General features: G+C 44.9%; 4 protein-coding genes across 5 annotated transcripts in view; 3 read left to right on the top strand and 1 right to left on the bottom strand.

The window, feature by feature from the left end:
* Positions 1-2,640: 2,640 nt before the first annotated feature.
* Positions 2,641-3,765, bottom strand: LOC123511098. Its single transcript, XM_045266712.1, has 3 exons — positions 3,642-3,765; positions 3,259-3,512; positions 2,641-2,655 (listed from the first exon to the last, which is right to left on the bottom strand). Exons 1-3 carry the CDS (start codon positions 3,763-3,765, stop codon positions 2,641-2,643), a joined length of 393 nt encoding a protein of 130 aa, XP_045122647.1.
* Positions 3,766-5,192: 1,427 nt separating this feature from the next.
* The window catches only part of LOC123511318, a 15,560-nt gene continuing 5,752 nt past the window's right edge, over positions 5,193-15,000 (top strand). Inside the window, exon 1 of one of the 2 annotated variants that reach the window (XM_045267101.1) lies at positions 5,193-5,460. The gene's annotated coding sequence lies outside the window, so the exon portion shown is untranslated. Of the gene's footprint in view, positions 5,461-14,749; positions 14,965-15,000 lie in introns of those variants that run through there. The other variant, XM_045267102.1, reaches the window with a different exon arrangement.
* Positions 9,524-10,522, top strand: LOC123511097. The gene has a single exon (XM_045266711.1). It carries the CDS (start codon positions 9,524-9,526, stop codon positions 10,520-10,522), a length of 999 nt encoding a protein of 332 aa, XP_045122646.1.
* LOC123511096 lies at positions 10,565-11,758 on the top strand. Its single transcript, XM_045266710.1, has one exon. The coding sequence runs from the start codon at positions 10,565-10,567 to the stop codon at positions 11,756-11,758; it is 1,194 nt and encodes a 397-aa protein (XP_045122645.1).

The raw sequence follows: 15,000 nt of genomic DNA, 5'->3' as shown, positions 1-15,000 counted from the left end.
AACCCCAAACACACACACAGGACTACACACTACAGCCACTACTGCGGCAAGTGACTGACTGTGTCACCGTTACTGTCTGTGTGTGAACTGTGATCTAACCGTCCGAAGGTCCAAAACGTGTACGCGTAGTAGACGGGTGAGTGGAGACTGAGGAGAAAGGGGATGGGGTTGGGGGTGAAGGGATGATACAACTCACGGGGATGATTGTGTACATGAATCGAACATGAAAGAGAACCAGTCTGCCACCAGATTGGCACCATTCTAAGCACACCTATCCGTAAGACAGCAGATTACCCTAAAATTACCCTAGTTTATGCGTTATCCTAAACACTACCCTAAGAAGGGTCCAATTACCCTAGTTTAGGGTATTTTACCCTAAAATGGAAGCACTGTAATCGAGTCAGACTCGCAATGGCGCGTATGGGCTGCTGGGGATGGAATGGTTGCTGCTGGCTTGTTCACATAATCGCGGTGGAAAGCCACTCTCATTCAAACGATTATTTAAAAAGTTTTAAGTAGGGGACTAACTCATAAGGATCACGACTGAGTATGGGAAAGAACGAAAAGATAATTATATAATATACACCAAAATTCTAACTGCCCCTAAACCAGTATTCTAAATACTTCCTTATGATAGATAACGTTGTTGTTCATGGCCGGTGCCCCTCCTACTCTTGAAATAGAAATTTGAAAATATAGGAGGAATCGTGCACTATTCTATCCGCTTCCCTTAACATGCCCCCTTCACGCCATGGCCTTACTGCCGAAGGTTTTCTACACTCCTGTTACGTCTGCCGCCTCAATGTATTGATTAAGCTGTATCTTCAGTTCTTCATCCTTTTTTATGTTAAACTGTGGAACTTATTTCTTGGTTCTGCATTTCTCATTTTCCAATTGTGTAAATTCTTTCAAAAATAGGGTTTCAAAATTTGAATAATTTAAATAATCCATTGGGTTCTTTAGGGAATGATATCTCATTGACTCTTTTTCTCCTGTGTTTGGTAAGCATTGTTCAGAGAGAGAGAGAGAGAGAGAGAGAGAGAGAGATACTGATATATTTATTAGGCCATACAATATAAATTTTACGAGAAATTTTATGTATATTACTTAACACTATTGGTCCAATAAACCGTAGCTTTAGAAGGACCCAAGATTAACATACGTATTAATCAAAACAAAGTACTATACGGCCAAAAGAATTAATGCTACACTTTTATATAACATATGCATGGAAATTAATATTAACATTTTTGTATAAAGTAATGCACATAATAACTTCAACTACATTAGAATATCTACGTTTTTCGTAAAAAAGTAATATACAAAGATATGTGTAACAAACAGGATATCAATATTTTCTATAAAATGATGCAGAAAATAGTAGGAGTAACAATAGAATATCAAACAATTGTAACTGATAAATCAAGAAATCACAAAATATGATATGTATTAAAACTGTTCTGGGTTATTTTGGACTTGAATGCATATTTTTCCTGGCTTATGAATAATTTTTTTTTGGTGAGACATTACAGTGTTTACTTACTCTTGCTAATGCACTCTGTTGACTGTGTTGTCTGCTAGTTATGTTGTGAGATATTGGTGAGAAGCAATGTCTGTGGGTAGAGAGTGTACAGATTTATGTACAAATAAAAGAATGTGTAGGTAAATAATTTCAGGAAGTTTTAACATTTTAAATCTTTGAAGATGCAATTTATGTGATCATAATGATTTTTAAAGGACATAATTCGTAGTAGTTTCTTTTGTCTCAAAGTTTGTTAAAGTTTTGTATGGATCCCCCCTTAAAGCTGAACAACAGAGAAGAGATATATCAAAGCATAATAACACTTGAAATACACAATTTACATTTAAATAGTTTTCTAAATCATATATTATGCCTGTTAAAAAAATTCATCCGGTAGATATGGTTTTTCCACTTTAATTTGTTGTCAATGGCTATTTCTAGAAAACATAAATTCTCAGACCTCCTATAATGATATATTATTTATGTTCATTGTTGTTTGCTCTGGACGAGTCATGAGGGGGCTGGATATCATAAAACAGGTTTTGTCTATATTTATAGTTAGTTTGTTGTTCATAATCCATTTAGAAACTTTATTTAGCTCTTTATCTAATATGGTTGAAATATTTAAAAACTTTTTACCTTCAGAGAAGATAATGGTATTGGCAGCAAAAAATGCGAATTTTAAATACATTACTACTACGAACAATGTCATTTAGATATAAAAGGAAGATTATAGATCTAAGGTATCAAGACATTTTAGCTATCCCTTTACTTATCTTCTAGAGAACCAGCATTCAAGTGGGTCTTTTTTTCAATATATTTCGCCCTTGGCTGACCCTCTCTCCTACATAAAATAAAAAAAGAATAGATCCCTAAGGTACACCATATATAACATTGTTATAAGGCGATGGTACATTGTTGAATTAAGAATATTGTTTCATATTTTTTAAGTAACTAGTAAACTATTTGTGAGCATTACCACGTATACCATAATTGAAAATCTATGTAGCAGGATATTGTGGAAAATACTATCAAATAATAATATTAATAACAATTTTGTTGTCATAAGACACATACAGTTACATAACTGGAGTAAATAAATACGGACAAAACAATACCTATGACAATGAGGACTGGGTACCATAGGATATATGTGTCCTAATATACTCTTTATAGAGATAAGAAATTCCAGATAACTTGCAATGTAAAGGGCAAGTTGCACATACATATAATTCATAATAATGATATTGCAATTATTTATATGAAGGTAAAAAATAATAAATAAATAAATACATGATAATGATGATAATAACAATAATAATAATAATAATAATAATAATAATAATAATAATAATAATAAAAACAATAATAATAATAATAATAATAATAATAATAATAATAATAATAATAATAATAATAATAATAATAATAATCTGCAGCTGTTCCCATTTTCATATGGGGTCGCTGTTCCTCAGTAGTCTTCTCCACAAGGCTCTGTCCCCAACCTCCTCTCCACTCAATCCTCTCTCCATCAGGTCCTCTCCGATGCAATCCTTCCACCTTTTCTTTGGCCTGCCACGTCGTCTTCTTCCCTCCACTTCCATATCCACTAGTCTTCTGCCGACACACCCTTCTTCTCTCCTTTTGATATGACCGAACCATCGCATTCTCCTTTCTTGTACTTTCTTTGTCACCTCCGTTACTTTGGCTGTTCCTCTTATAAAATTATTTCTCACTTTATCCCTCTTTGTCACACCAAGCATCCACCTTAACATTCTCATCTCAGCAACTTCCAACTTATTCTCCTGTGCTTTCTTTATTGGCCACCTCTCCGCACCATATAACATTGCGGGTCGAACCACCGATTTGAACACTTTTTCCTTTACTCTGGCACTAATTTTTTGGTCACAGAGTACTCCAGTTGTTCTTTTCCAATTCTTCCAGCCTGATTGGATACGGTGAATGATCTCTCCATCCAGGCTGCCGTCCGCTGATATATGAGAGCCCAAGTATCTGAACTACTTGACACCCTTTAACTTCATATCTTGCATCCATACTTCACTCTCCTGTCGACCATTAAAATTCAGATACTCCGTTTTCTCCCTACTAATTCTCAAACCTCTCTCTTCCAATGTTCCTCGCCATCTCTCCAACTTTCTCTCTACACCATCTCTACTTTCATCCACCAAGACGATGTCATCCGCGAACAACATGGCCTCCTTTATATTCTGAACAGTACTCATCCATGAGTAGGTTGAACAGATATGGGCTCAGAGAAGATCCCTGGTGCAGACCCACTCTCACACAGAAATTCTGTTATACCCACACTGCTCCTTACCCTCGTCCTTGAGCCTTCGTACATGTCCTGGATCACTCTCACGTACTTCTCTGATGCTCCTTTCCTTCTCATAGGAGCCCAAACTTCCTGACGTGGTACTCTATCATAAGCTTTTTCAAAATCAATGAAAATAAGGTGTACCTCTCTTTGTTTCTCCCCATACTTCTCCAGCAGTTGTCTTAGGTGCAAAGATTGCATCGGTAGTACTTCTCCCCGGCATAAATACAAATTGTTCATCTCCCACTTGTGTTTCTCCCCTTACTCTTCTCTCAATTATCCTTTTGTACAGTTTCATTGTATGCGACATTAATTTAATTCCCCTGTAAGTTTTACAGTTCTATATGTCTCCTTCCTCTCTATATATTGGAATAATATCGCTGCATCTCCATGCATTTGGGATTTTCTCCTTCTCATAGATCTTATTTACCAACCAACACAGTCACTCAAGTCCTTTTTCTTCTAAACTCTTCCACACCTCTACAGGTATGTTATCTGGCCCTGTTGCCTTCCCATCATTCATCTTCCTCAATGCTTGTTTGACTTCCTCCCTTGAAATAATAATAATAATAATAATAATAATAATAATAATAATAATAATAATAATAATAATAATGATAATAATAATAATAATGATAATAATAGTAATAATAATAATAATGATAATAATAATAATGATAATAATAATAATAATAATAATAATAATAATAATAATATAACAATCTAGATAACATGACATTAAATGTTACAGAGATAGTTATTTGATTAAAATAAGTCTTGAATTTGTGCTTGAATGCTAAAAAGTTACAATTATGCTGGATGTATTTGGATACATGTTCATATTAGTGCTCCTTTATACCTGAAAGTATTATGTAACAGAGTTGTTCGACATTGTGGTAAATGAATTTCTTGACTATGTCTTTTTAAATGAAAATGGACTTGGTTGTTTCTGATAATTATATCATTAAATATTACAGGCAAGCAATTATTACTGAATTTATGCTTTAACTTGCTAATGGCATATATACAATTTTTTCTTTTTTTCAAGAGGAGATACTTGTAGCGACAGAAAGAGTGCTCTGGTTTGCTCCTGATACTTTACAGTTGCAATAATTCTTATAGTTTTTTTTTTTCTTTTTAATATTGTAAAGGCTGAACACACACACACACACACACACACACGCGCGCGCGCGCGCGCGCGCGCTCGTCTCTACACTAGGAATCGATGATTTCATTGATTGTTTTGGTGTTGTTAACCTGTGTTTCACCGCCAGTCCGAGACCTCATCTACAATCACTCGAGCTTCACTACCCGGGCTCACCTGCCGACGTGACGCCGATGCTTGGTGACGTCTGCCTGCCTTCATGGAGGAAAGACAAAGTGGAGCAAACTTTTGATAAGCCTACTGGACCAAGCGCATCCCACAGAGCTCCTAGCCTCCTACTCTTCCTCTCATCCCTAGGGATGTTTCTGGCGAGTGGACATCAGCGGTGTTTGCCTCCTGCCTTCCTATCCCTCTCTGAGCCTCCACACCCGGCGGATTCAGCGCTGTCATCCTTCACCCTCGTGGCCTCGTCGTGGTGTTCTTCCGCTATTTCAATGAGTAATCGTCAGCTGTCTATCTGTTTCCAGTTTGTCCTGCTTGGTGGGAGTGGTAGACTTTGTGGGGATGTGTGTTGGCATGTGAATATACTTTATTTTATTTATTTTTTTATACCATGTGGGCTTTTCACGGGAATTTATAGGCTAAAGGGGATACTTTTTAGGGTACCTCCTATCTTAAAGCCCACCCCGAGTGAGGAAGCCCAACCTACACTCAGACCGTGCGCTTGGAGACCTCTAGGATCCCAAAGCACGCATGGTTCCACTGTACCACGGCGGTCCATTGACAGAGTGCCGTTTGTATATTTCCTTAGATCATAGGTGTGTGCATTATCTTACTTGTACGAGTACCAGGCTAAAGAGGCTGCTGTCGTTCACCCTCCTTTCATTAACGCGTCTGTCCTTTAACAACGTGGCGATCTCGCCAGGATAATACCCCAATGATGTCTAAGGTTATGTTCTTATATCTCTTTCTGACCAGTTTAAAGTCACCGAAAGTGCGCACTTTCTCTCCCTGGCCCAGAAGTGAGTTCCGTAGCCTCACACAACTGCTTTGTGGTTGTTATTCCCCTGGCTTATTTTCTTTCAGTCGCCAGCTTTTTGCTGCAATGGTGTTTTTTTTAGTAGTTTTGTGCTGACTGTCTATCCTGCACTGTACTGTACCTTTAGCTGTTTTGTGCTGTCCCGGGGGTGCGTCTTCCCGAGTACTGTGTGTTGCCGCTACCACCAGAGAGAGAGAGAGAGAGAGAGAGGAGGAAGAGAACAGAAGAGCCATGTTTTGGTTTAAGAAATGCTGATGTAGGGCCTAAGCGAAGAAAGACGCCTTATACAAATGGCCAGCATCGGTGACCTATGACCTCATATGTAGGGAGACTGGGTGTCACAGTGAGGCCCGCGGGGAGAATACAGCACAGGTCCGAAGGAGGAGGACGTGTTGTTGAAGGTCTCGTGTGCAGAGAAGTTTACCACCGCTTAAGTTTACCAGGACACCCCAGACCCGTAACACGTAAGTGAAAGTGCTTTGAAGTTAGTGATACTTATTGGTGCACTTCAGAATATTAATAATATCTGTGACACATTTGATATGTGCTCGGGACAGTCAGAGACTGTGAACGAGTGCCTTTACGTAATATATATGTATTAAAGATGTACTGTTGTTTTGCTATTATTATGATGCTCATCTTCGGATGGTGAAGAGCAAGAGAGAGATGAGTTCGACCTTCATCAAGTGAAGGGCTCTTCTCTCTTGCTCATTTCACTGGAGGGCGTGAGTATTGCTATTTACTGAAATTACCGATGTTAAGGTGAATGTTTGTTTCTAGGTTTCGACCAAATATACCAATTGCGTCGACGTGAGGGTCTCATTATCCTGATCATCATCATCATCATCATCTACCGCCTCCTGCGGCGGTAACAGTCGAAACGTGGGGCAACCAGAAGCGAGTGGACAGCAGAGGCGCGACCGACGGGGCTGGCCTTCTCTTTGACCCCAGGAGTGGCGGGCGGGGCAGAGCGGAGCGTGGGACGGCGGCCAGACAAGTGCGTGCGTTCGTACGTGCGTCCCTGCTGCGGGGACCGCTGGCGACCCAGCGGGACGACCGCAACGGAGCGCCGTCGCCCAGCAAAGGACCGGAGAGGAGTGGGACGGTTGCCACGTCGTGCCAGACGTGAGTGCCCGTCCAGATGCCATCTTATTCCCCGCCGCAAGTCTCTCTCTCTCTCTCAACTGGTAAGTGTTAGAGCTCTCTTTCTCGTTCCCCGTCAGTTCTCTCTCTCCCTCGAAATGGTAGACGTGTTGTGTTGTAGTGGGCTCGCGTGTCGAGGCGTACTGCCACGAAGGTGCTGGTCGCAGGCACGTGAGGGCGTGGCACAAGTTCGGTGAGCACACGAGGGTGTGTAGCGCTCGGCAAGCACGCGGGTGTGCTTCGGACTCGGCAGGCGCGTGAAGGTGTGCTACGGACTCGGCAGGCGCACAAGGGTGTGCTACAGACTCAGAAGGCACACGAGGGTGTGCTACAGACTCAGCAGGCACACGAGGGTGTGCTACGGACTAAGCAGGCACACGAGGGTGTGCTACGGACTCAGCAGGCACACGAGTGTGCTACGGACTCAAAGCACACGAGGGTATCACGGAGAGGATCGACTACCTAAGCCCACGAGAGGCACCATCGTCGTGTCCTAACGGAGATGGCAAAGAATAAAGCAGAAGCAAGCAGCCCACCGAGTAGTGAGGAACTACCCAGTCCTCCTGCAGTAGAGTGGCAACGAGAGACGAGCCCCAGTGCAGAGAGAACGAGCTCCCGAAGGCAAATTTGGCCAGAACAGCGGAGTGACCAAATGAAGGAAATGTATGACCATCTCATGAGTACACTGCAAGGCGTGCACCGAGAATTAGCTGCGCTCTATGCTCCAGAAGCAACAGGAAGAGATCACGCAACACAGATGTCGCTGAAGCAGAACGTCAGCCACGCCATGGCGTCTGAATCGCCACTGACACAAAGGGGAGACTCATCCCGGTTCGAGACGCAAGGACAGACGCCCAACCAGGGGGAGGGCGACGGGAGAAGGAACGAGCTCACTGCACCAAATGGAAGCGTCAACTTGGGAGCTCGGGAGCCCACAACGGAGGCAGCAACAAATGGAAACTGGATGAAAGAAATGACCACAATCATGCAGTTCAACCAGAGGCCTGTGCCCACCTTTAAAGAAGGGACGTGCGTCGAGTATTGGACATTCAAGGACAATTTTGAGAAACACGTTCGGTCGGGCAACATAACAGATTCGCGGAAATTGGAATTGCTCATCTCAGCATACTCTGGCTCGGCTAAACAAGATCTTCATGGGTGCAACCGGTATGCAGATCCTACGGAGGGATACCAGCAGGCCTGGTTGATACTGAATGACAGGCATGGAAATCAGCGAAAGTACATTCAGTTCTTAGTGAGGGAGGTCATGTACGGCCCAAACCTGAGCTTAGAAGACATCGAAGGATTACGTACCTTTAGGAATAATCTGAGTTCCTGTGTGAACAACTTAAAACAATTTGGAGCACTAAACCAAATTGATGCCTATGAAATACTGCGTATCATCACGGACAGGTTTACAGGGGAGCTGAGCACTGACTACGAAAAGGAGATGGACTATTGGGAAGAAGTAAACGGTGAAATTGAAAGTGAAGCAGAGTGGATGTTAGGCTTCATAGTGAGAGTGGTGAGGAGGACGGAAAAGCGCCTACCTGTAGCGGCCTCAGGAGAAATGCAGCAACGAGCGCAACAAGAACGCCCAAACCAATTCACGAAACGAGCTATAGGACTCGTCACTGCTACCTCCACAGAGATGGAAGGTGAATCATGCTTTATATGCCAGGGAAACCATGAGGCGAGTGACTGCGGGAAGTTCCGCAACATGGACGTGGGGGAGCGCGTGAAGCTAATGAGACAGGACCGCCGCTGCTTCTCCTGTTTTAGACAAGGACACTGGATAAAGAATTGTGTGCGCAGGGTTAAGTGTGGCATGAGTGGCTGCAGTCAACGCCACTCAAGACTGCTACATACTGCCCCACGTAACACCGGACGCGAGGCGCGTCCGTGGGAAGCCGCAGGTAACCAGCAAACAGTGACAAGGAGCCTCATTGATGACATAGAAACTGAACCGCTCACGAGGGGAGACCGACGCAGACCGCTCAAAGGTACGGCGCCCTCGACTCCCTCTACCAGTGATGCTTACCGCGCAACGACTTACAAGAGAGCAAGATGGGAGGCCGAAAACACCACCCCTAACACTGAGAAAGATCTTCACCGTTGGGTCAGGGGAGAATCAACAAGGGAATCAACGAGAGGAGAATTGAAAGTGGAGAACTCCCGACAGGGGATCTGACTAAATGGCGCGGAACAGATTGCTCTCCCCATTATCAGAGTTAGAGTTACGAAGGAGCGGAGCGAAGAACCAGGCGTCATCACCGGAGCCCTCCTAGATTCGGGCAGTGACAGATCCTACTGCACCCGCGATCTGGCCAATCAATTGCATGCCAAGGAAAACTGATAACGCTATCCATTGGAACCATCATGGATGAAGGAAAGGAAGTCACCACTGAAGAACTCAACTTGAAACTGACTGGTATCGGAACAAGGAGGAACCGTTCTATCTTTCTCTGCAAAGTACTCATAGTACCATCGCTGCCGTCCTCTCTGAAGGGCTCAATTGCTAAGAATAGAGACATAGTCAGATGGCCTCACCTTCAAGACATTCCCCCGACCTGTATACCAGGGGGAGTGGACCTCCTCATAGGTCTAGACACACCACAAGCCCTACTGCCTTTAGAAATAAGGGCCGGAGGAGATGGAGAGCCGTTTGCAACGCGCACTCTCCTCGGCTGGACCGTCAATGGCCCTATGAGATTTGAAGATGGGGAGCCTATTGGAGCAACGAACGTGCGCACTACCGGGATGACAGCGATAGCACAGAGGCAACAGAGTGCGATTCGGTATGGTTCCATTCTAGGAAGTGACTTCTCACTTCATTGTGGAGATACTATCTCGATGGAAGACCGAAGGGTAATAGAATTATGGTCATCAACCACGCAACAAGTAGATCGGCATTACCAACTGCCTATCCCATTCAGATACAAGGAACCAGGCCTACCGAATAACCTGAAACTCGCAGAACGACGGCTTATAGAACTCAGAAGACGCCTAATGAGAGATCCAGCCTTATGTCTTCGTTACCAAAGGGAAATGAAACGCTTGGTGGACGAGGGACATGCGGAACGCGCATTGCACTTGGACTCTCCGCCAGCAGCCGGAACAGTCTGGTATCTGCCGCATCATCCAGTATTAAACCACAAGAAACCGGAAAAGGTAAGAATAGTATTTGATTGTGCAGCGACATATATGTCGACTTCATTGAATGATCAAGTAATGCAAAGGCCAGATCTTAACAATGACCTGATGGGCGTCTTGCTCAGATTCCGACAAGATCGAGTGGCCATAATGGCGGACATTGAGGCAATGTTCCATCAAGTTCTAGTACCACGAGAACACCGAGACGCCCTTCGATTTCTATAGTGGCCAGGCGGAGAACTGTCTGAACCTCCTGAGACATACAGAATGAAAGTACATCTGTTTGGAGGAGTCTGGAGCCCGTCGTGTGCAGCATACGCCCTACAGCGAACATTCCAAGATCACGGCCGAGACCTCCATGAGGCCATCACGAAGGCAAATCGAAACTTTTACGTGGACGACCTCTTACTCTCAGTGAACTCCACGAGCAAGACGACAATTGTTGTACACCACTTGAGAGACCTATTGCATAAAGGGGGCTTCAGACTCACGAAGTGGGCCTGCAACTACAGCAAAGTACTACAAACCATCCCACTGACAGAGAGGGCAGCGGCAGTGAAGGAAATCCCACTGATGGACAAACTTCCCACCGAAAGAGCTTTGGGTATCCTGTGGGACTTAGAGAAGGATCAACTTGCAGTACAGGTTCATATCCCGACCAGACCAGAGACAAAACGTGGCCTCCTCAGTATGATTAGCTCCCTTTATGATCCACTCAGCATCCTTGCTCCATGCATCATCAGAGCCAAAATGATCTTTCAAGAAGAATGCAGGCGTGGAACAGGATGGGACGACCCCCAAGCCAACGAGTCAAAGGAAGCATGGAGGAGGTGGTTGAGAGGTTTACCTCACCTTAAGGACATAAGGATTCCACGTTGTTACCAACATGACATCGAGAGCACCACTACAGATATCCAACTGCATCACTTCAGCGACGCGTCTCAGCGAGTGTATGGTGCTGTATCTTATCTGAGACTCACAGACATGATGGGGTTACACCGTGTTGCCTTTGTGTATGGCAAGGCCAAACTGGCCCCCCTGAAACAACTAACCATACCTAGACTAGAACTGTGTGCGGCGGTATTAGCTACAAAGGCGGACGAGCGATTACGAAAGGAACTAGACCTGTCCGTGTCACAGTCAGTGTTTTGGACAGACAGCACCACTCTCTTGAGATACATACGAAACACTGAAAGGCGCTTCCATACATTCGTGGCGAATCGCATAGCTGTCATACATGAAGAGTCTGATCCAGATCAGTGGAGATATGTGAGCTCGGGACTCAACCCCGCAGATGACGCTAGTCGCGGTTTGCGTGGCGACGAGCTTGGAGGGTGTAGTAGGTGGACCCAAGGACCACCCTTTCTATTGCTCGACAAAAATCAGTGGCCAGTGGAAGGCGTGACAAGGGAAGGAGTTCCAAGCGATGACCCAGAGGTGAAAAGGAAACTGGAACCCTGATGACATCCGCTACCCAGAAGGAAGAAACCCTAGACAAACTGTGGAACAGATACTCCTCATGGTATCGACTACTGAAAGGGACTACATGGCTGAGGAGGTTCATAACGTGGCGGGGCAACAAGGAAAGGGGCTCCCGACAAGGGAAATTTCTGTCAACAGAGGAAATGGAAGCAACGAGGTATGCAGTACTGAGGTGTGTGCAACGAAGATACTTTCCTGAAGAACTGAAAGCGCTACAACGAGGACAGCAGCTGAGAAGAGCCCGATAAGACAGTTGGAGCCCTTTCTAGACGCGGAAGGCTTGATCAGGGTAGGCGGCCGGTTGAGGAGAGCTGCCCTTCAGCAAGATCGAATGAATCCCATCCTCTTACCCAAAGAAAGTAAGATCACGGAACTCATAGTGAGGGAAACACATGAAGACAAGGCCGGACACTTGGGAAGGGAATACACGCTCGCTAGAATACGCGAGACCTACTGGATCCCGAACTGCCGTAGAGTGCTGGACCGACTATTACGCACTTGCGTAATCTGCCGGCGTAACAATTGGAAGCCTAATAAGGGACGACCAGCTGACTTACCAGAGGTCCAGGTGAAGCCAGGCGCACCGGCATTCACATACGCTGGAGTCGATTGTTTCGGTCCATTTATGGTAAAGCAAGGAAGGGCCCAGGTAAAAAGATGGGGCTGCATCTTTGTCTGCCTGACTATCAGGGCCGTTCACCTGGAAGTTCTTGCAACACTTAGTACTGACTCATTTATTGCAGCCCTTATGAGATTCGCAGCTCGAAGAGGACTGCCGAAACACATCGGACAATGGAACCAACATGATCGGCGCACGCCGAGAACTACGTGACGCAGTCATCAGTTGGAGTAAGGATGATAAAGTTAGAAAGACACTCTTGGTGAACCAGATAGAGTGGCAATTCAACCCTCCAAGAGCTTCACAAATGGGCGGCGTGTGGGAACGACAAATCCGCACCGTGAAAAGGGTTATGCAGGCGATAGTAGGCTCTCAACTGATGGATGATGAGCGTCTTCATACTCTACTCTGCGAAGTAGAAACGGTCATCAATGGTAGACCACTCACCCCTTCATCGAACGACCCCAATGATCTTGAAGCACTAACGCCTCGTCACCTCTTGAGAATGAACTCTAACAGCTTCCCCACTGAAGACAAACCGACGTTGGGAGACACGTATCGGAGGCGATGGAAACACGCTCAGTATATGGCAGACCAATTCTGGAAGAGGTGGACTCGAGAATACCTCCCCACCCTGAGGAAACGGCAAGGAACATTCAAATCAGGACACAACCTCCAGCGAGGAGACATGGTCATCATTGCTGAACCGTCTCTACCACGAAACAAGTGGTTGTTAGGATTGGTTATAGAAGCCATGCCGAGTGAAGATGGTGAGGTTCGCAAGGTGAGGGTGAAAACGAAGAGCTCAACACTTATTCGCCCGGTTACAAAGCTGTGTTGGCTAGAAGGAGTTGGAGATGAAAAATTAGGGCTTAGTTTCGAGTGAAACTCGACAGGGGGAGTGTTGCCGCTACCACCAGAGAGAGAGAGAGAGAGAGAGAGAGAGAGAGAGAGAGAGAGAGCAGAAGAGCCATGTTTTGGTTTAAGAAATGCTGATGTAGGGCCTAAGCGAAGAAAGACGCCTTATACAAATGGCCAGCATCGGTGACCTATGACCTCATATGTAGGGAGACTGGGTGTCACAGTGAGGCCCGCGGGGAGAATACAGCACAGGTCCGAAGGAGGAGGACGTGTTGTTGAAGGTCTCGTGTGCAGAGAAGTTTACCACCGCTTAAGTTTACCAGGACACCCCAGACCCGTAACACGTAAGTGAAAGTGCTTTGAAGTTAGTGATACTTATTGGTGCACTTCAGAATATTAATAATATCTGTGACACATTTGATATGTGCTCGGGACAGTCAGAGACTGTGAACGAGTGCCTTTACGTAATATATATATGTATTAAAGATGTACTGTTGTTTTGCTATTATTATGATGCTCATCTTCGGATGGTGAAGAGCAAGAGAGAGATGAGTTCGACCTTCATCAAGTGAAGGGCTCTTCTCTCTCTTGCTCATTTCACTGGAGGGTGCTATTTACTGAAATTACCGATGTTAAGGTGAATGTTTGTTTCTATACCAATTTGTTTCTAGACCAATTGCGTCGACGTGAGGGTCTCATTATCCTGATCATCATCATCATCATCATCTACCGCCTCCTGCGGCGGTAACACTGTGTTTTGTGGTATTGGTTGCCTGGTTGTGTGGGTGTTGCTATTTACTTAGTTGTCGCTAGTTATGTCTCTTTTTAAAATGTCCAGCTTCAAGGAACTCAAAATCCAGGCCCTGGCACTAGGTCTTTCTGTACCTGAAATCAGTCGTTATGTGTTGGAATAGGAAACGGCGGAAAGAGAAGAACGTGCCTTAGGAAGAGAAGAACAGATGAGGCAAGAGGAAATGGAAGAACGGAGGGAGGAAAGAGAAGAATGAAAGCGGAGAGAAGAACGGGAGTTTTGAGTTGGCGAAGCTGCAAGCCGAGAAAGATCTCGAGCTGGCCCTGATCGGCGCCTCAAGTAAGCCTGCTCCTCTCTGTCTTGCCAGTGAGTGTGTCGACCGGTCTCGTTTACTAGCTTATAAAAATGATGATTTCGCTTCCTACCTAACCAGGTTTGAAAGGATTACGGAACTTCTAAAGGAGGCCTATGCTGTGAAACTAGGAGCTTTATGTCTGGTAAAACAGCTAGGATTTGCAATTAAATTTCTCTTCCGATTGTGACTGATTACACGCTGCTGAAGAAGTCCCTGCTGAAGAGTTTTTGCAAGACTACCGATGGCTTCTACATGGACTTCCGCTCAATCAAAATCCAGCCCGAAGAACTATGAGCAATTCAGCATTCAACTTGCTCACTCCTTCGACCAGCGGCTGGAAGGCTGTAACATCGACCCCACTTAAACGTCTCTTAAGGATTTAATGGTTCTAGACCAATTTATCTCTTCTAATACTCCAGATCTTCGTATCTTCATCAATGAACTGGGAGTGAACACCTTGGCGGCCGGCGTTCAGCTGGCCGACGACTCGTCCTCGGCTCATCACTCTTATCTGAGGTCCAACCAACATTTGTTGTCGGCCAACAGAAAATCTCACAGGAAAGAAACTCCCTCTGACTCCAGTCCCACAGCTGGGGAAGGTACCAAAAATTTCCCCCAGGTTGGACGCCTTTCTT

This window comes from Portunus trituberculatus, chromosome 31 (genome assembly GCF_017591435.1).
Source record: "Portunus trituberculatus isolate SZX2019 chromosome 31, ASM1759143v1, whole genome shotgun sequence".
Taxonomy (NCBI): domain Eukaryota; kingdom Metazoa; phylum Arthropoda; class Malacostraca; order Decapoda; family Portunidae; genus Portunus; species Portunus trituberculatus.
This window is presented reverse-complemented; position numbering and strand designations above follow the sequence as displayed.

What these genes read in the sequence shown, in the direction of transcription:
- LOC123511098 (XM_045266712.1), bottom strand. Translation starts at nt 3,765, where the DNA reads ATGAGTACTGTTCAGAATATAAAGGAGGCCATGTTGTTCGCGGATGAC. An exon ending in AGGAACATTGGAAGAGAGAG is followed by an intron (nt 3,513 to 3,641) that starts GTTTGAGAATTA and finishes CTCATATATCAG; the next exon opens with CGGACGGCAGCCTGGATGGA.
- LOC123511097 (XM_045266711.1), top strand. Translation starts at nt 9,524, where the DNA reads ATGGATGAAGGAAAGGAAGTCACCACTGAAGAACTCAACTTGAAACTG.
- LOC123511096 (XM_045266710.1), top strand. Translation starts at nt 10,565, where the DNA reads ATGAAAGTACATCTGTTTGGAGGAGTCTGGAGCCCGTCGTGTGCAGCA.